The 27,603-nt window shown below is 39.5% G+C and overlaps 2 protein-coding genes across 6 annotated transcripts in view; both read right to left on the bottom strand.

Moving 5' to 3' along the window:
* swi5 (SWI5 homologous recombination repair protein) overlaps positions 1-1,121 on the bottom strand; it is a 6,012-nt gene extending 4,891 nt beyond the window's left edge. Inside the window, exon 1 of one of the 3 annotated variants that reach the window (XR_002275409.1) lies at positions 881-1,121. Coding sequence is in view for 2 of the 3 variants with exons in the window: in XM_020606017.1 (XP_020461673.1) it covers positions 881-978 (98 nt within the window). In the remaining variant the exon portion in view is untranslated. The remainder of the gene's footprint in view (positions 1-880) is intronic. The other 2 variants (XM_020606017.1, XM_020606018.1) reach the window with 2 other exon arrangements.
* A 569-nt stretch (positions 1,122-1,690) lies between these two features.
* LOC109963470 (protein FAM163B-like) lies at positions 1,691-27,603 on the bottom strand. Of its 3 annotated transcripts, none has more exons than XM_020606015.1 (4): positions 26,481-27,603; positions 8,234-8,349; positions 7,276-7,655; positions 1,691-4,463 (listed from the first exon to the last, which is right to left on the bottom strand). In XM_020606015.1, exons 2-4 carry the CDS (start codon positions 8,324-8,326, stop codon positions 4,448-4,450), a joined length of 489 nt encoding a protein of 162 aa, XP_020461671.1. In that variant the 5' UTR covers positions 8,327-8,349; positions 26,481-27,603; the 3' UTR covers positions 1,691-4,447. The 3 variants fall into 3 exon arrangements, with proteins under 3 accessions (XP_020461671.1, XP_020461670.1, XP_020461669.1); XM_020606014.1 differs by lacking the exon at positions 1,691-4,463 and adding an exon at positions 17,692-17,726 and having other exon boundaries at positions 4,492-7,655; positions 26,481-27,587; XM_020606013.1 differs by lacking the exon at positions 1,691-4,463 and having other exon boundaries at positions 4,492-7,655; positions 26,481-27,586.

The raw sequence follows: 27,603 nt of genomic DNA, 5'->3' as shown, positions 1-27,603 counted from the left end.
GTGATGTACTGTTTACATACTCAGTTTGCACATGCATAATTGCACATTGACTGTTGACTGCTGCACATGCTGCTCCCATACAGCATACATTCTGTTATATTCTTATATATTTTTTATTATATGGCTGCATTTGCTGCTTAAAGTGCCTTAGATTTTGTTACTTATTTATCTACTTTATATTTCATTTGTATTTTGTGGCATTCAGGTGGACGGCAAAGTAAGAATTTCATTGTACAGGGAAACACGTTTCCTAACTGTGCATGTGACAAATAAAACACTTTGAACTTGAACTAGTTATTAAGAAGCCAAACATCTGTTTGTGGTATTTTTAGTGCCAAGCTAGCATGGTAAAAGTCAGTTTCATTTTGACAAGTTCTGTAAAACGACATTTTTAATAGAATAAGGGAGGCAGTCAATCAAACCTCCTGGGGGTAAAATGGTTCTTTTAATGTACAACAGAGGAGGATAAACAACTGCTGTTGTCAATGGGAAAGTGGGTAAACTTTGACTTGTAGGCGGGCATTAATATATGATTTTCTCAAAATAAAATCAAAGCATACGTGGTATTTATGACGACTGAGGCCTAACAAATGTTTCCACCTCTGATATAGTGGCATCTTTGAACATCTGTTGTTAACACTAGCTAACGCTACAACAACAATACAGTCACAGAATATATCAACTCAGCAAGAATAGGGAACAGTGTAACAGCGTAACAATCCCAGGCCAAACACATTTTTTGATAACTATAATCAGTAAGTTAACGCCTGACATTAATGTTATGTGAAGTTAGCAGACAGTTAGCCCTACTTTCCGTTAGCATTACCTCTGTTAGCTGGGCTTAACAATTAAGGCTAACGTTAAGTTTTAGGTTAACTACCTTTTCAGTTCTCCTTTCCTCAAGTCGTTTCCCTCCGGCCTAGAAACTAAACCGCTGTTTACAATGCAGTGAGTTTCTGCGGACTGCTTCGTGTCCATACTGTCTTACATGTACTGAAAATGTGAGTGCTTCGATCACAACATACTGAGATTACAGTTCGCGGCTCACGGTAAATACACTCATACTAAAACTTGATTGGTTGTTGAATCCAGGAGGTTGGACTTCCTGTTCTTAAGGGCTTCCTATTCTTCCTTATTTAAGTAATTAGCGAGCCAGCACGTTGATGGTATGGTGTCCTACACTATGTGATGAAGGACGCTCATCAGTGATAACAACAACAACAATAATAAATCAGGAGCTATAGCTGTAACTAATATTTATTCTCATTATTACTTAACCCCTGGCAATTTCCTTGCTTAATATTTACATACAATGTCAAAATAAAGCATCCAGTGTCCAAAGTTGCATCTTCAAATGTCCTGTTGGACCTAAGGCAGTCCTAAACCACAAAAAAAATGAATTTTCAATTACACATTTGCAAAAAAAAGCAAATCCTCTCATGAGCGAATTTTCAACCAGAGAATGGTTGGTGTTTTTGTTCAATATAGTGATAGCTCATATAATAGCCTACATCCATGAAATTAACATTATGTTTGGCTGGAATGTATCACCAAAACTACTGTTCTTATTGGCCACCAGATGGCGACAAAATACTTCTTAAGTCAATTCCTTTATTTGTCTTCATCACATTTCTCACTTGATTCCCAATCAACTTTCATACAGACTCACACTCTTTTTTTTTTTACTTTTACACTGAGAAGAGAAAATTGCATAATCAGGGAGTGATGATGTTGCATGCATTCATATGCTAATTTAAACGGAGGCTACTCTAGACTCCTCACCAACCAAGCTGTCTCTCAGACTCAGATTCAAAGCAAAATGATTTAGCTCTGAAAACAAAGGTAGAGAGAATGAGAGCATGTTGAAAAAGAGAGAAAGGGTTCACAGAGACAAGAAGAAGGCGAGACAGAAATAGAAGGGCAGACAAAATGTGCATCTATGTATCCAGAGAGCTGGTGTTGGGTCAAGTCCATTCTGCTTTATGTCCTCAGGATTCATTGCTTATTTATAAGTTGTTATATAGAGACAGAGAGGGTTGGCAATGAAAAATTCAGACAGGAGACCCGGCCTTTCCACCTTTTAGAAATCAGAATATTACACACACTGGGTAGTAAGGGCTATTTCTCGCCATTTCTGACACAGCAATAAGTGTGTCTGCGTTATTCTATTACTTATTCAGAATAGTTGCTATATATCTTGGAGTTTCGTTGATCGGGAATCTAATAACTGTTGTTGTTTATTTTGGCAATTGGGGTAATGTCCATATTGGCAGCGTGTGGGCTCAGAAAGGCCAAAATAAAAGACTAAAGTATTTATGCTCAGGAATGTAGCTGTATGTTGTATACTGCATGAAGGTGTGTTCATGGCTGTATTGCTTTATACTTAGAGGCTCTTGTACATTTACAGAATCTTGAATCTCAAAGAAGTTAAATGAAGTTCAGTCATCATTAATTTTAGTATTCACACCTGTAGTCCGCACTGAGTCCCAAATTCACATTTGTATTTTGATTGTATTTTATTTGGTGTCATTAATCTCAGAAACAGATCTCAGAACTTCAACAAATGAAACCAAGACTAGCTCTTTATCTTTAATTGCTAGCAATCTAAAGAACATTCCATATAAGGAATGTAGGGAAGGAGAAGAACAGTAAATGTAAATGAGTGGAAGGAAAAGGACCAGTGGTTAAGACAGCAGGGCAAAAAGAGGAAAGCAGGAGAAGGGGCAGAAGGCTATGGTTTGTAAAGTAAGTTGGAAAGCCTCCTATCTATCATGTTCATTATTTATGGAATCTCAGCCACTCCTCTGTACTGCATCTAAATCCCACTGCTGGGGAATAATGGCCAAGAACCATAAAATAGACACATACACATGCAAGTAGGGTAAGGGAGGGGAAAATGCTAATAGATGATGAAGATAAAAAAAGAAGACAAGAGATCCAGTGACAGACAGAGTGAGAGTGTGCACACTGCCGAAGGGCATGGAGTAAATGAAGTGAATGATTCAAAGCATGTCATAAAACATCGATACACTTCTAAAGGCCGTGCTACGAGCTCTGCTTACACTGGAAATGATTATGCCTTTAAATAATTCATACAGTCTGCACAAGTGCTTATTAACATAAATATAGTGCCAACACATATTCAAACAAATATGGGAGTGCATGCCAAAATGAACAAACACACAAAAAATCCACATACAAAAATGTATACTCTTGCAGTTCAGGTAAACATTGAGGCAGTTTACTTACCTTATGCAACCAGACCATTAGAAAGAAGTGTTTTTTATTGAAATACATACACATTCTGGAGGTTTGGCTGGAGTAAAACTTAGAATCAGCAGTCAGAAGGAAAGATTTATGTTTATATTTAGTTTTTGACATGATCATTCAGGCTCTTTGATAGAAAGCAGCTAATAGATTGTTAGGCTGTTTTAGCTATGAGGCAGACTCTTGCTGAGCTGGACAATGTCATCTGTGATGGAAGGATACTGTCACATACCTCCAGCCTCAATCAAAACAGTATTGATAGACCTCATTCCAAACAGCAGGAGGATTTAGCTTAATGCTGCCAATACCTTATGTTTGGACAGAGTTAACCTATCAGTTTAATCCTGCTTCCACTCTCTTAGCTGAACTACAGTATGCTAAAAATGTCCTGCAGCTCAATTGAAATGTCATCAGACTATGTGGATTTCTTCCTTTTTGTATTCAAAGAGACAAAGAAAGACCACTTTGAACCTGCCAGAAAGGTTTTAAAAGTCAGTTTTTAAAAAAAAAAGCAGTGAACCCTTGCAGATGCAGTTATTCATCTAACTGTCCTGCACCATTGCCTCAAGTGGCCCTATATTATTACATGTAAATTATGGTGACAGTAAGAAGAATAAATAAATACATTTTCAGCCAATTTGTCTTGTGGGTGGAATGCTAGTGTGACAGTAATTCCCTATTACAGTGCTTGCAATTCATGTAGACATAATGGGGAGTTTGAATATATCAACATCAAAGGGAATCCATCATAATCTAAAGAGGTTTTCATGTGTAAAGCAGTGCTGTTGTATTAAAATGGCTATTCATGTCTCTGCCAGGATGCCTTGGTTTGATATCAGCTCCTCTACGCCTCCATCTGTCTGTGTGTTCTGTGGTATGTGCTATTTCTCATTCATTAGCTCTGACTCATCATTCTAATAACTACCTCTATTTCCTCACTGAAATAGTTTTCAGTTGTTTGATTGGTCTGCTTCCCTCTCTGACTCACCGTTTCATGTTACAATAAAGCTTTCCATTTTCATCTTTTAGCCTTACTATACACATGACTTTTCATTAAGGCTATCATCTCCTCACCTCTAATTGTCACACTGATTTATCATCACACTTGCATATCTCATTCTTTTTTTCTTACCCTTTCCTGTTCAGCCATGTCTGCTGTCATGGCTCTCACCTCGCCACTTCAGAGCTGACTGGATCTGTGTGGAGACAGACTTTATCACTATTGATGTGGCTAGTGGCTCAGCAGGCTGTTAACATTTGACCTGTTACAGTATGTATTTGACTCTTAACATAAGAAAAAAACAAATTAGTAGGCTTGTCTTTTGAATTTATTTACAACTGTAACTTTACAGGACAAGACAAGTCATTTATGTTACTGTAAAAAAAAGATACCTACACAAATGTGCAGTACACTTCTTTGATCAGTGAAATGAGTGGTCTACATATCACTTCCAATCAAGTTGGTCTAGACAAGAAACAAATCTTCTACAAGGTTGCTCACAGGAACTAGTCCAGCCCTGCTTTTTATCATGTGGCGCTCTAACCAAAGCATATATTTAAGCTAGCTGATGTTTACCCTGCCTTTAGCAGTTCGCTAAATAGGATAATCCAGGATAATGCAGCATGCTTTTAGTTGAATTGCCTGTTCAACATTTAGCAGTCAGCAGAAATATAGCACTGTGATGTCCTGTGTAGGCAATACACATTACAGTAAATAAGCTTTTTTTTAAATAACATTCAAAAACAGTTGAAAAGTTAAATTTGAACAGTAAGAAATGCTGACTTTTGGTGAAATAGATGGCCACCACAAAACAGAGTAGAAGGATTTTCACACTATTTTATTAGCAACAATGTGTCTTTAGTTATACATTAGAAACAAGGACAGAAACATTTCTGCTTTACTGTACTGAGTCTGAAAAACCAGCTGGATCATAAAATAAAGCAAGTAATTCAAATACTTTAAAAGCAACATTGCATTTGAATATACACTGATAATAATAATATATTCTCTCATAATTGTTTATGGCACTAAATTTCCTGTGCAGCTGTCATGTAGTTTCTATTTCAAAAATAAGGAAAGCATAGCATTGAGAACTATTGTGCGTGCGTGCGTGTGTGTGTGTGTGTGTGTGTGTGTGTGTGTGTGTGTGCATACTGTTTGTATTGTGTCCTAGTGTATTAGCAGGAAAGCGCATGTCACAAGAGGCAAGTTAAAAGAAAATCACTCACTGTTTCACTCAAATAAGTGAGCATGACTGCAAATAAAATCAACAGGGAGACAGAAAGAACAGAGAGAGCGAGAGAGATAGAAGGGGGCACAATAGCATTTAACATCCATTTTGAGAGGGGGTGGGTGTCCATCAAAAGGACTTCAGCTTAAAACCCCTTACACAACCACCAGCAATTACTTCCATTCATTAAATGTGTGTCCTGTGTCTCTGCTGCTGCTCCTCCGGTCACAAGATCAGCTCTCCAGTCAGGCCAGTCAGCCAAGAGTACAAGATAAAATAATTTCAAGAAGGAACTCAAGAGCAAACATTCCTCAGTCCAGCAAGTCAAGAGACTGCAGTGTATGCGATGGCCTGTTAAATATTTATAGTTGTGTACCTCTAAAGGTGAATTAATCTTTAGCCCGTGAATCCATATATTAACAAATCAGGGACAGCACAACAAATGCATTAAAGAGCCCATAAACTGAAACTTTAGTGAAGAACTATAGTGAAGATTTCACTGTAAATTTAAAAGTGTTGCTGTCAAACATTTCTGCCTCTAAACTGGCACCTACGTATAGCTTGAGCCTGTGTTATAGCATTAATCAGTAAAATAAACATTTAGTTGCAAAACTCACTGCCATATCATCTGCTTAGGTCATTCTTTGCATTAACACAAAGTGACACATAGAAAATACCTTCACCCTTTACAATAAATGATTAAAACCTTATTGCAACCCACCACTGGGATCAGTATACATGGGGTTGACAGATTGCGCTTAATTGTATGGAATAAGAATTGTGGTATATCTACTAATTGAGTCATACACACATGCAGGCATACACACACGCATGCATACAAGCACACTCACACATATACACAAAAACCCAGCCACCTTTGGCACCTAGTTCACCCTGCCTGTAAGAACACAGAGGTCTTTCTCTGCTTGAGTATAGAAGCCTGTATATACATTTTGTGATGTCAGACACTCAGAGAAACCAGTCTCCCTTCAACCTGGAGACTTCTATAAAAGGATATGGAAAACAACCAGGGATTTACATCTTCTGTGAGCCCTTTATGTTTTATAATAGTATGGCCTAAGTTAAGTCTACCTAAAATGTCTGTGGGTGGCAGCTAAAACATGACAATCCCCTTTCCCCTCGAGTCTTTCCTCTGGTCGTGAGTGTTATACAGTATTATAATCTCGGTAATCTGTGGGTGGAGATCATCCTATCGTAGGAGAGGGAAACACAGAACATCTCCTAAACTTATTTTGTTTGCAGCTATTGCAAAGAGAAAATCCCTGTTGATTATATAATTATGACATGGTGGAAATCGATTTGACCTTCAGGCCATGGCTAGAGGAGTCTAAAGAAAGTAGGGCTGCATGAATTTTTATCAAATTGTAAAACTAATTCATTCTTATTATTAAAAATGATCATTCAAAACCAAAAACAATCCATTTAACATTTCTGAAATACTCTAAATTCTCTGTTGGCCCAGGTATAAGGCCCTGGACCTGAGCATAGTACCTTTAAAAATCCTTTCCTGAGAGCCACCTGAGTCCTTCATTCTGCAAGAGGTGATCAGCAGAATGATGTGAAACTACACTAGACCATATTAGATTGGACTTAGCGTGTCAAAATGACAAAAACAAAGGCTGACTCAAGCCCAGTCCAGTCTAGGGCCTTCCTAACCCATTTCAGCATACATTTACATCAAGTTCCAACCTCACCTAGCTAAACATCAGTGCTGATGCTACAGCTGCGTGTGAACATGTCCCGCATTGTGACTGACCGGGCAAGATGTGGCTTGCGGTAGTTTGAAATGTTCACAGGCACTGGCAGGTCCAGCTCCTGCTGCTGGACGCTGCGGTAGCTGATCCGGTCACCTCCGTTCCTCAACCCATCTGGCTGGTGGTGGATTTGCGGCTGAGGGGGCTGGAGGTAAAAAGGTAGATCATAGTGTGTACAGGATGGACAGATGGTCTGTGAACGTGTCAGTTTCCTGGCCAGTGGAGGGGTGGAGAAAAGGGTGGGGCCATTTGGGATGGAGGAGGCAGCGGCCGTAGCTGCCACAATGTTGTGATTGGAGTGTACTGGTGGGAGGCGGGACGTAACCGCAAAATCTGGCTCCTCCTCCTCCGACTCGGACTCTTCCTTCTTACAGCAATAATACTGGTGGTGGAAGATTGAGAAAGATGGAAAGAAGAAGAAAGGAGAAAAGGAAGAGAAGAGGAAGTACCAAGTTATGTAAAATATAAAGGAGAATTTGAGAGCACTTTGACACAAGGACAAGAAGAGCCATGGACTAAATCACAGACATTGTGATTAGTGGATGATTTGAATCACAGTTCATCTAACACATATTTTAAAGATATATGTCAACAGTAAATGTCACAGACCCTATTCAGAGTTTCTGGACTAGAGCAATTTCCAGGTCAAGTGAGGATTGAGGAGTGAGGATCTGTTATATAAAGATGCATCTTGTGTCTCTTATATGATCCTTCCTTGGGCTTCAATCCTCACTCGACACAGAAGTCTTTCTGGTTGTTTCCTCATGTCTTACTGTACATGGGAGGGGCTAAGACGCAACCAAGTGATGCAAGTGATGGAAATGTTAGTGCTCATAAGAGACATAGGATGTACTCTATTTCTTGGGTCTGGGAGGTTGTCAGGCATCTACTAGAAACTCCAGGAGGTCACAGGTCACAAACAATGAATCCAAAAGAGACTGAATACAGCTCTGGCCTCACCTGCAGCCTACAGTAGCACAGTACTGCAATAATAAGGAGTAATATAACTGTAGCTAGAATTCCACCAGTGATGACCACTGTCCCGGCTGTCATTCGAAAGGCTCTCCATCAACACCCTGCAGAGAGCAAGAGGACAGCATGGGAGGAGAGGAGCAGAGGCAGAAAGAAAAAAATGGAAAGAGGGGAGGAAGTAGGGAGTCATCAATACAGTGGTTTCATTAAGTAGATTTTAACTGTGTCATTGCAGTGGTGCTTATTGAATTATACGGCAGTTAGAAGGCATAATAGAATCATCCTACAAATGCTGCTCATAATATAGACAGGGTCTCAGAAAAAAAGGAATATCAGATAGAGAAATCAATCTTCCCCAGCAGAACAGCAATAAAGATGAGATGCAGAAATGACAGGAGAGCTAAGGGATAAATGGATGGTGGGAGTGAGGAGAGTACAACTGAGTGAACAGGTGATAGGAACAAAGAGATCAACCACTGAACTGAGATGAAGCAAAAGAGAGACAGGAGGTCAAAATGAAGGGAGTAAGAAGGTGATGTGAGAGACAGATGAGAGAGGTTATGGAGGCGATGGGATGATCAGAAGAAACAGATTGATTGGGTGACTAAAAAATAAAAATAACATAAACATATAGAGAACAAGTCACAGATTTTTGTGTCCAAACCTTGTGTAAATCTTCAAACAAAGCATGCGGATGAATGCCAGTCAAAACACACTGACTACTGAACACTTTTAATCTCTGAGACTTCTGTTCATGCTTCAAATGCTTAAAAAAATTATCTCAGAAATAATGACTCTGTTTGGCACCACAGCTAAGGTAGTGATTTATGGCTCATACCACTGTTTTCAAATGTAATACTGAACTGTATAGAACAGACCAATACATACCAAGACATTAATTTGGAGTTTTATGGGCAGCTGTATAAGAAAGAATCCCTGGCTACACATTTGTACCTGAGGCATCAGTTGCCGGGAACTCAACCAATATACTATCAATTTATTGGTGTATCAAGTCACTGAATGTGTGGGGACACTCCTGGAGTGGCTTACAAAGTCACAATGAAAGAGCATGTTGAAGCACTGTGTCCTTAATCAGATTCATCTCACGACAGTTTGAAAGTCTAAACCAAGGAGATATCAGTTGATGGATGAAAACTACTCTCAGCTCCACCTAAAATATCTCATGTAATAGAATGGATGGCATGAGAAGTAAAATTTGAAACAAGGTGACAAAGATATGTTTCATTATGATAAAATCAGAGACAAAGATGAAAAGAGGTGGCAAAAACTGTATGCTTCATTTGTATTGATACTGTATGTACAGTAATTTATTCCAGGTAGTGTTGTGAGGTTATTGTTTCAGCAGGCTGTCTTTTTGCATGAGCAAAATCCTGTGCCATTACATCCTGATCAGGATGAGAAAGTTTTTATGAGTTCAATACATAAAACATCATCAGTTCAGGTGGTTGATATTTGTTACACATGGAGCTCTGCGGAATCTTTTACATGCCACATGCTGCTAAAGGACTGAATGCTGCAGTACGACACAACACTTGCAGCAGTATGACAGACTGAACTAACCTCATTCTCAGGTTATTAGATCAATGCTTTTTGTAAGTTAACTCTTTTCAGTCTCTTCAGGAACTGAATTACAGGAAGATGCCTTGAGCCTATATTCATTTTACTTTTGAAAGTAAGGTACATCCGTCAAAAAAATTGTAAAGACATTCAAATAATCAAAAGCAGTTCCTTTATTTCCTGTAATTTTTAAACATTGTATTTGTTTAGACTTTATTTTACCAGGGAAAATCTGACTGAGGTTTGCAATCTCTTTTGCAAGGTATACAACATACAGTGGTGTGAAAAAGTGTTTGCCCCCTTACTGATTTCTTATCTTTTTGCATGTTTGTCACACTGTAATGTTTCAGATCGTCAAACAAATTTATATATTAGTCAAAGATAACACAAGTAAACACATCATGCAGTTTTTAAATGAAGGTTTTTATTATTAAGGGAAAACAAAATCCAAAACTATATAGCCCTGTGTGAACAAGTGTTGGCCCCCCTGTCACAGGACTTTGACTAGGCCACTCCAAAGTCTTCATTTTGTTTTTCTTCAGCCATTCAGAAGTGGACTTGCTGGTGTGCTTTGGATCATTGTCCTGCTGCAGAACCCAAGTTCGCTTCAGCTTGAGGTCACAAACGGATGGCCGGACATTCTCCTTCAGGATATTTTGGTACACAGCAGAATTCATGGTTCCACTTATCACAGCATGTCTTCCAGGGCCTGAAGCAGCAAAACAGCCCCAGACCATCCCACTACCACCACCATATTTTACTGTTGGTATGATGTTCTTTTTCTGAAATGCGGTGTTACTTTTACGCCACACATAATGGGACACACACCTTCCAAAAAGTTCAACTTTTGTCTCGTCTGTCCACAGAGTATTATCCCAAAAGTCTTGGGGATCATCAAGATGTTTTCTGGCAAAACTGAGACGAGCCTTTATGTTCTTTTTGCTCAGCAGTGGTTTTCGTCTTGGAACTCTGCCATGCAAACCATTTTTGCCCAGTCTCTTTCTTATGGTGGAGTCATGAACACTCAGCTTAACTGAGGCAAGTGAGGCCTGCAGTTCTTTGGATGTTGTTGTGGGGTCTTTTGTGACCTCTTGGATGAGTTGTCGCTGCGCTCTTGGGGTAATTTTGGTCGGCTGGCCACTCCTGGGAAGGTTCTCCACTGTTCCATGTTTTCGCCATTTGTGGATAATGGCTCTCACTGTGGTTCGCTGCAGTCCCCAAGCTTTAGAAATGGCTTTATAACCTTTTCCGGACTGATAGAGCTCCATTATTCTCTTTCTCATTTGTTTTTGAATTTCTTTGGATCTCGGCATGATGTCTAGCTTTTGAGGATCTTTTGGTCTACTTCACTTTGTCAGGCAGGTCCTATTTAAGTGATTTCTTGATTGCGAACAGGTGTGGCAAGAGAAATTGAACTCAGGTGCGATAAACCAGTGTTTTGACAGGGGGGCAAACACTTGTTCACACAGGGCTCTATAGTTTTGGATTTTGTTTTCCCTTAATAATAAAAACCTTCATTTAAAAACTGCATGATGTGTTTACTTGTGTTATCTTTGACTAATATATAAATTTGTTTGACGATCTGAAACATTACAGTGTGACAAACATGCAAAAAGATAAGAAATCAGTAAGGGGGCAAACACTTTTTCACACCACTGTACATACAATACTAAAATCATATAAGAATATATAAAATCATTGAACTACAAAAGCAGGAAAGTGCCAGTTAGTGTCCATGAACAATCCACTGAACTATTTACTGTTCACTCTGAGAGGTTGCTGTGCATGCATACAATATTTTGATGGTAAAAAGTGATTCCCCCGTTCTCTAATCCAGTGTTGTCATGGTGCCCGTTTGCCCTCCTGTATATCGCGCTTTATTTTTGCATGGTTTTCACCACACACTGTTTAAAAATACAAATGAAGAGGTTGTTATTTAGTATCTAGGTGATGTACCATTCTTATGTATTTGAGGGAAACTGTAGATATTTGACAGATGTGGGTACAGAACTTTTTCTCTTCATTACATCCAGAAAAGTGTCATAGGACCACATCATCACGCTGCATTGTGGATAACTGCTTGAAGCCAAAATAAGCCAGCAGGCATGTTGCTAAGTTATAACTCAACAGTATAAGCCATAATCAGCAAGAAGCATGCAGCAGTGTAGGCCCGTTGTTAAGTTCTAAGGCAAATGTGACATGGACACTCCCTAAAATAGCAATACTGAAAAAAGAAGCAGGACTACCAGAGTCATGACACAAAATATGGAGCATTCTGAGGTAATATAAATGAACCAACACAAAATGTCCTTCTCATCCAGTACACAATTTACAGCAGCTTCCAAGTCCCAGTTTCAACTTCCACAACCTGGTGATGACGATGCTCTTCAGCAGCATCCATGAACCTACTCACAAACACCTTTCTGTAAGAGAGTACTACTCACCATATGAGTGACAGCTGTGACCTTCTCATCCTGAAAAACCTCAAAACCATACTGAATTCCTTTGTTGGTAACTTTTCTAAAGCATATTATCTTTCATTGTGATATGCCTTTCAAGAGATACGCTATACAGTTGGAATAGATCAGGCCGTCTCTACAGTAGCTATCTGCCCTGTCTACAAACACAAGGCAGCTTCTCTTTCCTCAAGTTATATTACAGCTGGACTCTAATCCAATCTGCAGGGCACACAGTGCATCAGCCCAATCAATATAAAGGAACAACAAGAAAAGCGTTTTGGCCTTTAAGGCTCTGGGTTTAACTTAAGTGGGAAAAGTGGTGACTTTGGGACATGTTTGGTGTCAGGAGAAGTGAACAGGAGTAGAGTCTGAATTCAGTGACGTGCGGTGAGGTTAACAGCTGGTGAGGCACTGACTCTTTTACAGTCAGATTTACAAATACAAATGAACCGTTAACAAATTGTCTGTTAACATTATCCAGATTATGGCAAGGCAGAGCATATAATCAGAGTGTTTGAAAGCATTTTATTTGCGATATATAGAGGGACAGCGACACACTATTTGCATCGCATACAGTTTGTGAGGATTACACGATCCACTGAGAGGCACAGCAAAGTGCTGCCTCATCGCGCATCTCCTCCATGTATTTGAACAGGACATACGGAAATTCTGCTATTCTTTATTGAAAAAAAAAATCCTTCAACATTGGATTCGAACGGCAAAAGGGCCTACAACACACACCAGCCGACAAATATTAACATTTATTATATTTTATGGTTAACTTTTTTTTTTCTTTTCAAGATTGATAGGGGAGGCTCTGCCTCACCTGCCTCCCCTGACCGCACGTCACTGTCTGAATTCTGAAGCAGTCTGTCATTTAGGTGAAGCTGACAGTTACTGATGTAATGCATGGTAAGCATCTAATCAAGTCTTGGAGCTTAATTAAATATTAATCACTTGTCTACTAATAATGATGCGCTTAAAGCTGCAGTAAGCAATACTTCTGTTAAAAAAGGCCAGCATAATTAGGACTATTACACAGCTAGCTACCTCTAATCCAAAAATGGGCAAAGATGCAGAGCATGAGTGGAACTCCTTCAACAAGTAGCTGCCAGCTACCTATGGCGTGACCCTCCCACCTGTCACTCAAAATGACTACGCCCTTAATTAATGTGTACATTTTAGCCTCAATATAATTTAAATTGGCAAGTTCTAAAACAGTTCACCCCCTTACAATTGTCATGGAAGGGAAAATTAAGTAAACAGACCAAAACCAATTTTTTTCTACCAGGCTATAAATATATTTGTTATTGCTGTAAAGTTGGATATTTTAACACTGGAGTCTATGGGGATTGACTCCCTTTTGGAGCCAGCCTCAAGTAGCCATTCAAGGTCCTGCAGGGTTTGACACTTCTAAACTGGCTTAATTTATCAGGCTGACATAGTTTTAAAGGGTGATGATATTTTAATTATGTGTTTACAGTTTGTTCCACTGCCCTGCATGGCCAAGAAGGTTTTTTCTTTAGTTTTCTAATAATACTTCACAAAAAGAATGCAGCCAGTGAGACATTTTCTTTGTTTTTTTTTAGTAAAACATAGCATTTGAAGGCAAAGTGCATTTTATTTGTTCTTATATTTGTTTAAATTTAAACCTGAGACAAAATATATAAGGTTATCAAAATGTATTATCTATACACGGTGCACACAAAGTATAGCATGCATATGCCATATCAGCACACTCCCAGCTTTATACTTGATGCATTTTGCAGTCACTTTGTCAATGCCAAACTTGTTGGACCACATCCGAACACATTTACTGTGGTTTTATCTGATTAAAATTCTTCTGTGTCCACAGGTCATTTCATAACCTTGTTCATGCAATTAGTCATAACTGGAAACCATTCACTTGTGAGGTTTTACTTTGAAGCTTTTATTTTCACTGTAGTTTATCAAACCTGTTTGTTTTTAATTATGCATCCAATATACTACCCACTACTGAAACTTAAAAATATTACATTTATTGTAAGACAGTGCAATTTTGAATCATTTAACCTTTTAGTGATATTGCACAGGGGTGTACTCAGCATTGCCGTATACTATACATACATATACTGTACAGCCATATGGCAAAGTAACATTAAGTATGTTACTTCGGGGAGACAACATGGCAGTGGGTAGAGCAGCTGTCTCCCGACCGGAAGGTTGGAGAATTAAATCTCAGTGCCTGCAGTCCATGTGTCGAAGTGTCCTTGGGCAAGACACTGAACCCCCACCAAGGGCTTCCTTGTGTGTAACATACTTGGCCAATAAAGGCGATAAAGGTGATTATGTGCAGAATGTCTGTGCATTACTGCTGCAAATAACAAAACCAACACAAAACTACTCAAGATGTTGATACGCTTACAAATGCTATAATGTACACAACCAATGACACAGGAAAGGTTATTGCAGGTATACAAATAGAGAGTGTTTGAACCATCCAGCAAACACACACATACACTTACATGCAGCATTAGTCACTGTGCAGGGTAGGTAGGGAGTGTGCATCTTGCAAGGCTCTCTTAATCAGATCACTTTGTGAGGGATATGTTGCAGCAAGGCGGCAAACAGTGTTACTTATTTAACCACATACATACATCTGCAAACACACAACTCAGACTCCATTGTGAAATAGTACTGCAGAAAGGCACCTTTGTCTGCTCAGCTATTTTTGCTGGTATTCATTCATGGGAATGACTAGAGGTGATGTTGAAAGAAGAATAGCACTGGACACGCGCACACACAAACACTCATATGCAATAATTTTAGTCCTAGCTAACATGCTCAGACAGTGGGCTTTGGAATAAATTGCCACGCTTTGATGAAACATGGCAGGGATCACAGCAGAGGTCTTGCTAGGAATAATAGCTGTTGACGGGCTTTCAGAAGTGCACATTAGGTGGTGGATTCAAGTCATACACAAGAGAAAATAACATGTCCTGAGAACAATTGGATGAGCTCTATTAGAGCTGTGGCTGTCAAAGAGGGGACACACACTTGGAGCCATACACAAAGACAGTGCATTCACACATATGGTTCTCTAATCAAATGACACAAGCCAAATATCCCTAAAATGTACTTTAATTTCAAAGTTTAGTGAATAATAGTCTTCAGAGTGTTTTTCAAATTCACAGCTCTGCTTACCTTAAAGGACAAGGCTTGTCATTTTCTATCCTAACACTTTTCAACACTCTTATACAGGGAATAAAACCAACAAAGAATTACTTCTACTCACAGTTAGAATCTGTCAGTCTCCAACAGGGATTAGCTTATTCATCTATGCCATAGAGCCCTGTTTAATTGTTCAAGAACAATTAAAAACACATCAGCGAAACACACCACAGCACTGACATGTTTCTTAATTATGAAACACAAGACCCACATATTAGTCTATAGATGGCCATGGCATGGTTTCTGTATGGGGCCATTGCAAATGACTGACCTTATCCTTTAAGTGCTGTGACAAAATTTGTTTGAATACAGCATTTTGTCCTTGATTAATCTTTGTCAGCCCTCTAATAGATTGTGCAATCAGTGAGTATTCAACTAGTGCCAAAAATAATTAAGGGCTTACATAACTTCCACCTACAATATGTATATCACCTTACCAGAGGAAACTATAATTAATTCTGATTTCCATTATGTAACATTCATTATATGTACCATCACTTGCTAAAGACTCTTGTGTCATACATGTTGTATAAGAATCGTCTAAACTTATCCAAGCTCTTTTTGAGCTCAAGACCTCAGAAAATCAATATATCCAGCTGGTGTTTGCCAAAAACAAGTTAAAGCAGGCAACTCCCCCTGAAAGCACAAATTATTTTACATTTCTGTGCATGTCAGCGCTATACAAATGAGTTACAAAGGGTCAAGAAGCCACTATACTCTGCCGTGTCCCTGCTCACCTTTATAAAATCAGATTAAGGGGTGTGTGTCTCACCATTTCAGCAACTTCCTGACAGTGATGATGTGACATTCCCACCCATTTCATATGTGATTGGCCAGTGGTATGGAGGTGAAACAGTACACTGCCAAATTTAACAGTATCACTCCCTCGCTATGACTCCATCTTTACAAGCCCACCTCTTCCACACAGACTGAAGTCAACATTTCTGAAAAGAAACCTACAAATTCTGCCTTAAGCCTTATTCAGTATTACTCTGTGTGACTGCACCAGCCCTGACTGCAGCATCAGATGATTCTTCTGAACCTCTCTCTATTTTTTGCTGGCTCACCCTGTTCCAGCATAAAATTTATACACATTTTCTCTTGCCACAATTTCTTTATGTCCTTTCAGCCACCTCCACGAATAATTACAACGCACGGCAAGCCTGAGGTAACTCTGTCCAGTCTCATTCCCCTACTGAAAAGCAATGACCAACTTAGCTCATCCCCAGCTCTGACTTTGAGTCAGTTACCAGAACAATTCCAAAAGCTTCCAGAAAGAGAGAAGATCTGGGGTTGTGAGTGAAGAAAAGAAGGGACTAGTTTTCTCTGGTAACCATGGATTAAACATTACAATGTGTCCTAGCACTGCCTTGGAAATGATTCTGTAATTAGTGCTCCTCTGTGAATGATAAATCATGAAAATGGCTCTTGGCTAGTATGAGCACCATGAGGATGTTTGGAAAAAAAGACTTAACGGTGACCCGAGGGTCTCTCCATTTTTTTTTACACCTCACTAAATGTCTCTCATCCATCTGAATGACCTTGTCAGTTCAAAATCCACTCTGATGTAACAAGTGTCACTGTAACTTTGAACATGCATACACTGAAAGCAACAGAGCACAATTTTTTTTTTTTAATCCACAGCACTACTATAATTTTAGACAAAATATTTATTAGGTTTAAACCATTTTTGGGAATATCTGGGAATTTTGATCACAATGTTGTCAGATACCAGAACCTTTTCACTAGAGCACCATCACCTAAAGTATTTCTCAAAACTGCCCCTTACAATTTCATCTCATTTTTGGATTAAACCACTACAGGTAACAAAGAATATTCATGGTGTCTGTGTCACAATATTCCATTGCTGAAATCTACAGACTCAAAATAAATTAGATAAAAACTACTGAAAGTGACACCCCATCAGGCATCGCAAATATTTTCAGTATAGGCAACCTCTGATGAAACTAAACTGCTACTATACATTTGCTGATAGCCTTTTAATAGGATTTTTGTTGTATTTGAAACATATTTTCAATGTACTTTAAATTCTTTTTGAATACTATATATCTTCTTTGTTAAGCCACAAGTCAGTTCTATCAAAGCCATTAACATTCCCCTTTAAACTACCCTTCTGTCCTTCTCAGGTATAAATTTCATTTATGTTATCATACACAGAACTATGGGCTCTTTATTTACCTTGGTCCATGGACGAAGCAGTCTCTTGTGAAATTCTGGACACAAAACCAACAGAACATGGATTGTTAGTGAGTTTAAGTGCTTTTGCTCCTGGAGAAAATCACATAATGAGGGCGTCAGCACTTATGTCAGTCATGACGATTGTGGAGTGACACGATCTCGTCATGTCAGTATAAAAGAGGCCAAGTTAAAGCATGATGTGTGTGTGTCTCTAAGGTGGCAGCAGTGGAGTTCCCTTTTCACTATACTTTTAAGAGGTGGTGTAAAGTGCAAACAATGTGAAACACTGCAAACATTGTTTCCTGCTTTCTCCTCTTGGAATTGTATTATTTTTACTGTATAAAAATTGAACTGAAAAAATCTTTTAAAAGGTTGCCAGCTATTGATCTGTCAGTCTGTGAGTACATTATTTTTTCCCAAAATTGTCTTTCCCTCTGAATATTTAAAGAAAACGAGCTTTTACTTTCAAATCATCTCAAAATAATTGCATATAATCACATTTTGTCAGTCTGCCACTGCACTTCCTACTCCTCCCCTCTGCCTTGCCATGCTCTACCCTCTGCTGTGCAAATAATACCACTAGTGTGTGTGTGACAGGCTATAATCTTAGCACCAGCAAGAGCTGAATTTGGCTTAGAGATATTACAGTGTTTTGAACTTCACAGTTGATAGATGGAGTGGTTCTTAGCCCTGAAACTGAGGTGTCCTCAGTGCACTGCAACTCTTGTCACAGATATATGTGGAATTCAAGAGCAAATCCAGGCTTTTAAAAGTGTGACTGTCACTGCATTGCTTTAATTTTCACTTTAGGCCCAATATAATAAGCAAATTCAATCATATCAATCTTATTTTACAAAGTACCCAGATTTGTTATAGACATGTAAAGGAGCCAGATAACTTTATGAGCATCTGGATTTTTAACTAGCCCTGACCCACTAGCGGAGAGAACAATTAAATTAAATTAATGATCAAAATATATTACAACAACATTCAAGATCTCAGTGACAAAGGTTGCAACAGGTGTTAGAATCTAAGGTATTTTACTCCTTCCAGATCTGTCCAGTGTATACAGTATCTCAGTGACTCTCTCTCCCTGTGGATTTAACAAGCTCAATCAGCCACTGGTGAGACACAAGTAGTGTCAGCAGTGCTGGACACAGTGCATCATCTACATCCAGTGCTCTGATACAGAGGCTCAAAGATAGCTCAGTGGCACTGGATGAATGGAAGTCAGCTTGGTGTGCGAAGGCCATTACATACATGAGGCAATCAAACAATAGCTGCAACCAGCACATTCAGTGAAAGCAGGCTTACTTGAGAATATAGATAGTGTTGTAGTTGTGTGCATACCTCCATGAACGTGTACATATTTGTTTGTCAGTGTGTGTGTGAATACATGATTGTAATTTCAGGTGAATAGAGAAGACAATATTTGATGCTATAGAGCATCTAACACACCTACTGTACCATAGCTCCTCTTCACACACATTCATTCACTCTCATGCACTCACACATCTCAAGCAACTTCACTTTAATAAGCAGTAGTTACTGTTTCTGCTTAGTGTAAATACAACAGACAGCGTCCCCAGTCTCTGGGCCCCACAAAATAAACAGATGTTTATGACAGAATATCAGCCTGCCGAGAGACAGACTTTCTATGCACTGTTTGTACTCTCATACTGGAAAAATAATTACAATAATTAAACCAAAACCAAATTTCAGTATGCTTCACTCACCTTTGGCAATACATAATCTCCCCATATTTGTGTTTGTAGTGTGCACTAAGCCATATCTGTTCTATTCTAGTCTACCTCTAAACACTGCTAAATCAGTCTAATAACACTAGCTGCTGCCTGCCACTGGTTCACGCCTAGTTTATAAGTTCAGCATCAGTTAAATCTGCTCCTGAGAAATGATAGTGACAAAGGAGACAGTCAGTTGTGACTCGGACGTCCCTAAGGATGTTAGCCCCGCAAACACACCAAACAGATGATACAGTCCTGAGGCTTTCCTTATGACAGGTTAACATGTTATTGCAGCCACCCACAAGTGTAATCATCTGTAAGGACATGCACTGCACACACACACACACACCCACACACACACACAAAGGCACCTTCCTTCTGTCTACACGGTCTGCTCAGGTAATACTTTGCTCTCAGATAAATTGAATTCCTTTTCCTCTTCCTAAATTAGATAAGACACCTTTAAATTACATTTGCTCCTTGACACTTGACAATGAGACCATTCTAATTTTAGACTTTTCCCCTACCTTCTCTCTCTAACCCACACTATGGTACATATAATTTTAACTCTGGGGTTAGTTTTGGGTTGCTGGGGAAAATGCATCATGAAACATCTCCACATGTCTCAGATAATCTGCCAAATTAATTATTTGATACAATGTGTGAGGCCTAAACACATGTAAACAAATATAAGTATTCATTTAGAGACATACAGTAGCTCACATATCACAATTAATCTCACAAGCTATAAAAAGTAGCTCTAAAATCAATATAGAGTTAAATTCCAGCAGTTTATATACAATATATATCCATGCACTTTGCAGTTTAGAGCAACTCCTAACACTTACATAGTTTTTCCACAAATGTTTATCATAATCATCAGTCTTGATGGAATGGATGCTGCAACAGTTCAGCTACAACCCACACAGAAGGTATTTCATGGTTTTTAGCGCCTTCTAGCTTTTTATCATTTCTATATATTAGTTCTTTCAAGCCAGAAGAAAATTGCCTGCATCTGTATGCCCTGTTTGTGTGAGAGGAGAGAACGTTTAAAGAGAGGCAGGCAGTTTTTGCAGACTGTATGATAGACTCTTGAGCTCCTGTTACAGTAAATCAAGGGCATGTAACCTGATCAGTCATAATGTCCTCATCCTGGATAGTTCATCTGATAATTAGTCTAAATATATGCAGGGAAATTACAACAAAACACACCACACAGTACCTGAGGGATAAGCACTCGTGCTTTGCAAAGACACTCAGAGACCTGACCAGATGCCACAGCAAATGTAGTGAAACAAGGGGTGATGTAGTGAAGATCAAGTCAAATTATAACATCATAAACTGGTTTTCCCCAGATTACCCCAGCTGCTGTTATAAAGGCACATATCCAATAAAGCATATGGTTTAGGGAAGGGAAGGGAAGGGGTCTCTTTGTCAGCAGTTCTATGTTTATTAGTGTTACAAGACTCAACTAAAAGGTTGTATTTATTTTTATGGATAAGGGGAAAAATTGCTTTGCACTTGCCTTCTAAGCAAAACGCTTCTTGCAATGGGAGCTGGGCACCTGTGCTGTTCTGATGTGCTTGATCTAATATTTCCATCCATATTCTTGGCATACTGCCAGTCATGCCATTCACTTCTTTGCCATCTTTTCCTTGCTTTTGCTTTCTAAAGCCTCGCTCTGTAAGTCCACCTCTTCGTCTGTTTAGCCTGTCTTTACATTTGCTATTCTATCTTTGTCTCCCTCTCTGCTCACCACCACTCTCACTCTCTGTCTGTTCAGCTGATGCATACTGCCTTAGGGAGCTAAGGCAGGCCTCTGTTTTAAACATCATCTGGAGAAGCGGTGTCACTCACAAGCAAAGGCAGCGTCTCTAACATGGAGAAGGATAGATCTTGCTGCATTTCTTTTGCATATTCAAAGCAGATTATGTCAAGGAAAAATGCTATTTACAAGCGGTTTCTCAGCTCAAAAGAGTGTCAGGAGCGTCAGACATTATTGCTACTACTGAGGTACTGATGCAATCGTCACACAGCTGTTGTATACAGAAAAATGCAGTGTGGGGAATGTGATACACACACTTAAATACTCTGCATTCTTAGACTGGTGTTTGGTATGTTTACTTCCTCAGTCACATTTGGAAGTATCTTCTCTCACACACATTATTTCTGTCTCTATCCCCTCATGCAATAAAACTGTTAATGTTACAATTGTGCTTTTTTAGTGAAACCAAAGGTAAGGCATGATCCGTCAATGCAGAGTGGGTGGATGACCTGGTCTAGGTGTGTGGTGGAAGGCTCATGATGCAGACATTAGATTGCCAAAGACACGCCCTCTACTGAGCCTGTTCATCAACTGTGGCTGGAGTAAGTCATGTAAATACTGAACTGGCACAGGCAAGAGAGAGAAAACTGCACATCAGGAAAAGTGCAGATTCACAGAAAAGTGAAGAGCTGAGCTTTGTACCTTGCACCTTGAGATAACGTAAATCATCGGTAGTAAAATCATCATCATCTGCCTTTGCATCATTGTTCACAGAAAATAAAAGGCTACAAAGCTCTATAAATCATTGCTAATCTATGTCCAAGCACTTTAAAAACAAGTCATCACCCAAACCCTCTCAGGAAAAACAATTCCTAAAAAGACAAAGATGGCTAGTGACTTTAGAACAAAAGAAATATACCCCAGCAAATAACTATCAATGAGGACTACTGAAATAAAATAATATAAACATCTAGGCAAGGCTATATTTAAGCTTCTACAGTTTGGATTGGATAGACATACTGGTTCTCTTCATTCATTTGTGAAGAGTATTTTAACATTGTTGTATTGCGTGTTATTTCTCTGTCTGTAGTTAACAAAAAGAAACTCAATAAAACTGGTAATATGTCTAGTAAGATTGCAGGTGAACAGAAAGTCCTGGGTGCTGAGGAAAAGCCAGGCAAACCTCCAAAAACCCATGCAGGAGTAAAAGTAGACATGTTTAAAATTGGGAAAACAACAAACAAGAAAGGGAAGGTGATAAAGGATGTGGGCATAAAAATAAACAGCACAAAAGAGTGATTAGGCAGAGAAGACAAAGAAAGGAGTAGAAAATGTCAGTGAAGAACAAAGAAAAAGAAAAGGCAGCAGAGGTGACCTTTGAGAAGATGACAGGACTGATGTACACGGGTCCTTGAGGTGGTTCAAAGAAATGTGTTAAAAGCTCAAGGCTGATGATAGCTTGATTATTAGTGGTCATGGTCAGTGTCCAAGAGGCAGTATGTGTAAAAATACAAATGGGTTCAGTTACTATGACGACAGAACGATTACCAACTTATTTATCATTGCATTTTCTGCTTTTTGAGTGGGTGGTTTACACTTACAGTAGAAGATCTATCCTGACTGTACTTGAACCAACTTTGCAAGTTAATCCCTAAACCGATAAAGACGAAGCACAGCACAGCCAGGCAGAACTGCAGAGAGGCATAATAAGATGCAACACACAAAAGACAGATGTATGAAGGAGAATCCCTTGTCTAGTGTGCACTCTGGCTGTGATCAGTGACCTTGTAAGTCATGACCTTGCTGAGCTAGGCTGTTCTCAAATTCTTTTTGCTTCATCGCTTTCCATGTTGACATTTGCATCTATTTAGTCTTGGATTGTACATAAAGCAGCTAAACTTAGCCACCCTTTAATGAGAATGTAGGCCCTGAAGAAAAAAGCGTTGGACCATAAAGTCTGTAATGAGAAAGTGTGTAAGTATCTTTGAAATAGGTTACTATTACAGATCTAATGGAAATGGTAAACTTCTAGCAGTATACCCTCTGCCTTAGTATTTAGTGTGTAAAATATGCAATGTGCTGCAGGCCATATAGACAGACAGAACAGTTTGCCAGTCTTAAAGGAAAATGTTTTATTTTTACAACATAGGTTTTATTTTTGCAGCTTAAGCCATTATTTCTACTGCATTTTCTAATATTTTACTCACCAAACCCACTGATGCGATCTGGGAACACAGCAGCAATAGGGTCCAGCATGACAAGTCATTAGTAATGAGGAGTGGCCTAATTTTGTTGAGGAAATCCTTATTTGTCCAAGCAGATAGATCTTAAAAATGGTTTTGTTTGGCCTATGCTGCATGCATGAAATATCAGCAGAATGGGAAGAAAACACCCCTCAGTCCACCCTGGAAGTGTTCATGCATTATTGCAAGGTGGTTAGCTCTAGTGCCAGCCTTGTAGTCACACCAAAGAAAAAGCCTAAATTAGCTTCTTGGTTGTAGCAGTTCATTGCCAAGTGAAACCAGAAGCAAGCGGTATACACAGCAGGTCCTATTAAGTTACATGAATCAAGTATATGGTGTGTCTCATTCTGCCAATTACAAGTCAAAAGCTGTCGTGAACATTTTTTTTATACCTGGTGGCTAGTATTCACAGTTTCAACGATGACATAAAAGTTGCATAACTGTGAAGTGTAGGATACTGGCCATAACTGCTACTATAACTAAAATATCTTGGGGAAACATAAAACATTCTATGTTTTTAATTCAAATGAAACTGAAGGTGTCTGTCTATCATAAGGTTAATCCAATTATCTGCCCTATTCATACAATATTTACATAAAAATTCACACATACACAATAATGTAGTTTCATGGATGGTGCACAAAGAGGAAAAACAGCTTTTCTTCCTGCTGCTGTTTCGCCTCCTTTTCTGGAATGAGCTTCAGTTATTGGGATGAGGTCAGCTGACTGATGGTTTGTGCACACGTGTGCTTGTGCCGGGATGTGTGCGCTGGTCATACTGGTGTCTGCACAGAAATGTGTCTGTAGATAAGCGTGATGCGCGTGCACGTCAGGGTGTAGATGTGAGGGAAGAGGAGAGCTGAGGGGAAGGGGAGGAGAGATGGGTGGAGGAAGGGAGAAACGGGTGGTGACTGTTTAACATGATCATTGAACTGCCATATTCCCTTCCCCCACTCTCAGTCCATCCACTCCACTTCTCCTTTCTCTGATTTACCTCACACAGAGGATCTATCATGATTCCCCCTCCCAACAGGGCATTTTAAAGGTAATTAGGCTGATATGTAAATAAATTTTAAATGCCTGGGGAAAAAAGAAGTAAATATTCTGCTGCAACTATAATAACCTTCCCTCATCTGCCTCTTTCCCATCCCTCTCTCCCTGTTTTAAATGCACTCTTCTCTCTACACCTTTCTCCATTATTTTTCATCATCCATCTGTCTTTGAAATTTGCTTTTCCATACTACTCATCTGTTTGTCTTTCAGCTCCCTCTCTCTCCTGCTGTAATGGCTGAGATGCTGGTAGAGCAGCTCATAGTGCAGCTCTGTATGTGTGTATGTGTGTGTGTGTGTGTATGTGTGTGCAGGCAGTAGTATGACTGATCTCCCAGGGGGGCAAGATTGTTGTGAGGGTCACTGAGGAAGTCAACACGTGAACACAAGCCCTGCCTTGTCTTTCAATGTTGCAGGTCTTCTTTTCCACACTAGCTTTAGGTGACACTGTCTCAGACTATATCAGTGATTTCCAAATTGGAGGGCAGGCCCCCCAGGAGGCACGGCAATGGCAGCAGAACAACATGAAATGATACGACACGAAATGATACAACACAACATGGCAACAAAACTGACATTTCTTTGACTTCATTGTAGCTTAATGAACAGCTGTAGAAGAAAGGACTCAGTTATCAATATCAAGTAAGTGCACAACCTTTAGTCTTCTTTCCCTCTCACAAATTGAAGAAAAAGATTAAGTATATTAGAAAGGTGCTGGGCCACCACAAGCCTCCACGGGCTCTCTTTAAGTCTACTTGATGGATGAACTCCAACCTTTCAAAAGATATTCCCTCATTTGATGTTTTGATCGTGGTTATGATGTGAGGATTTCATTTCATACTTTTTACACATGAGGAAGAGGTGATGGATTTTAGGTAAACATACACAAATACTCACATATAAGAATCAATAAATCCAAATCCATCCTAAAAGGGACTAAAATGGACACAATACTGCAGATAGCAAGAGAGCCTGAACTGAGGGTGAAATTTGGACTCTCAAATACCACAGCAGAGTTTTTATATTTTCACCAGTAGAGATGCTGTATTACTTTGTGATGATACTTTAAAATACCTTCATATGACACACAAACAACAAGGGTAAAGAGTTATCAAAGCTGCATATATAAAAAATGAGAAAGGTCTGAAGTATTTCTCTATTTTTATAACATCATAGGTTGTCAGAAATATCCCTTTCATTCTTTCTAGTGTTTGTTGATAGATCAAATCAAATCCTCAAGTCCCTTGTGCTGTTTTTAGAGTCAACAAGCATCTTCTTTTATTAAACTCGAACACAGTTGCTGCAATTAAATAGACATGACTACACTTGTGGGTTCATATTTTAGCTCGTTAGCTTCTACCTCATCCACCAGAGTATTTCCAGTGGGTTACTTTGCCCAAAATATTGTGTTATCGTAGCTGCATTCAGTGAAATGTTGCTGCATTTCCACCCTGCCTAAAAATATCTGGACCAAACTGTTTGGCTGTAACCATGGCTAACAGTTGGTGACAGTAGCTGTGGCTCACAAGCCATGCTGTTTTATCAGCATGTGGTGAGCCGACCAGCCAACAAGTCTGCCATAAAAAGCACTGAATCTCTACTTTTCTTTTACCCTCTGTTTCTAATCTATCTTCCAGTCTGTCTTTGTATCTGTATCTGTAAATTCAACCTACCAGTAGGCTGTATCTTGATCATGGTTTAAAGTTCCTAGAAACACACTCTGCTACATGTTTATGATTATAGGACTATAATCAATTTTACATTCTGATGTAAGAAGAAGAAGAAAACGCCTCTGTGGTTCTGTCCATGGTGCTGAAATAGAAAGTCATTTATCTAGCTATCTATCTAATCTCTTCGAAATGAGTCATATGTTTTCTAACATGCTGCTCATTTTGACATGACCAGCATATGTATGCGCTTTGCTGGAAAATCCAACATAAGGTTGAGTGACTGGAGACAGAAGACGAACCTTTGTTGAAATCTTACCTTCAGAGACAAGAAGAATTCACCGGGTCACATCTAGGGCAGCGGTTGCTCCTTGGAGGTCAGGTCCCGACCTCTGCTGGTTTTATGTTATGTCGAACTCAATCACTAGTTAAAAATGACAAAGAAAGTCCCCAGTGCTGGTGAAGTAATCGCTGCTATCCTGATCCTCTTTAGCTGTTCGTTAAAGAAGGACACAAGCGCAGATGCTTCCTTTTGCAGATGGTCCACGTTGATGTTCTTTATTTCTAGACTACTTTTCCCGCTTGCAAAACATATTCTGCCCAATTCCAGGAAACAGAAAAACACTCCAATGGTGACAAAAAAAATGAGCCGCGCTTCAATAAGAAATAATATTATCTCAAATGTTTGGATCAGGCAGCCAGCTACACACAATCGCACACGCACACACGCACACAGTTTCATGCACTGCTCGTCTGGAGTTGTTTGAATTGGTCAACCAGCGCTGTCCGAACAATAAAACACTCCTACGCAAACATCATCATCAGCCTCGGCAGCATGTGTGTTGAAGGAGGAGACGAGATGATTGGAAATCTCGACATCTCACAACCAGTTTCCGTTTGAGGAGGTCGAGGTCAGATATTTGTAATAGTGCTGCTCCGGGTTCAATCGACGTGGGGCATTTTAAACTCGCTACCCTTTCTGTTCTCACTATCAGCTTATCTTCTCTCTCTCTTGAACGTTTGTCTCATTGCATCGAATGTTTGGCGAAAAGCAAGCTGACCAGTCGCCCTAAGGCTACAACGTGCTTCCAGCTGTCTTGTCCCACAAAATATATTTGATGCACGGTTGTTGGATCTCCGTGTAATTGCTGATTCCTGCAGAGCGACGTCCTGAGCGCGGAAACGAGTAAATGCTCTTTAAATCCAGAGGTGGCTCTTAGCGCCTGCAGACCCAGTGATAAAATATAGCCTGGAGTGTGCAGCCTGGGAAGATGACGCTTTAGTCACAGGCTCAGATTGGCTATGAGTGCTAGAGACAAGCGAGGAGAAAATGAAAAAAGAGGGACAAAATGCTGGATGAGGTCTCTTTTGACTTCACAGCATTAGTCTGTGAGCTGCGTGCGTTTGGAGGGACTTAAAGACAAGAACAGTTGCTGAGCTGC

The sequence above is a fragment of the Monopterus albus genome, unplaced genomic scaffold, assembly GCF_001952655.1.
Source record: "Monopterus albus unplaced genomic scaffold, M_albus_1.0 scaffold75.1, whole genome shotgun sequence".
In the NCBI taxonomy this organism is placed as follows: Eukaryota; Metazoa; Chordata; class Actinopteri; order Synbranchiformes; family Synbranchidae; genus Monopterus; species Monopterus albus.
The sequence above is the reverse complement of the archived record's forward strand: the minus strand, read 5'-3'. Positions and strand labels throughout refer to the sequence as shown.

Excerpts from the sequence above, each read along its gene's own strand:
- LOC109963470 (XM_020606014.1), bottom strand. The coding sequence starts at position 8,326 with ATGACAGCCGGGACAGTGGTCATCACTGGTGGAATTCTAGCTACAGTT. Across the intron at positions 7,656-8,233 it reads TGTGCTACTGTAGGCTGCAG|TATTATTGCTGTAAGAAGGA; the intron begins GTGAGGCCAGAG and ends TTCCACCACCAG.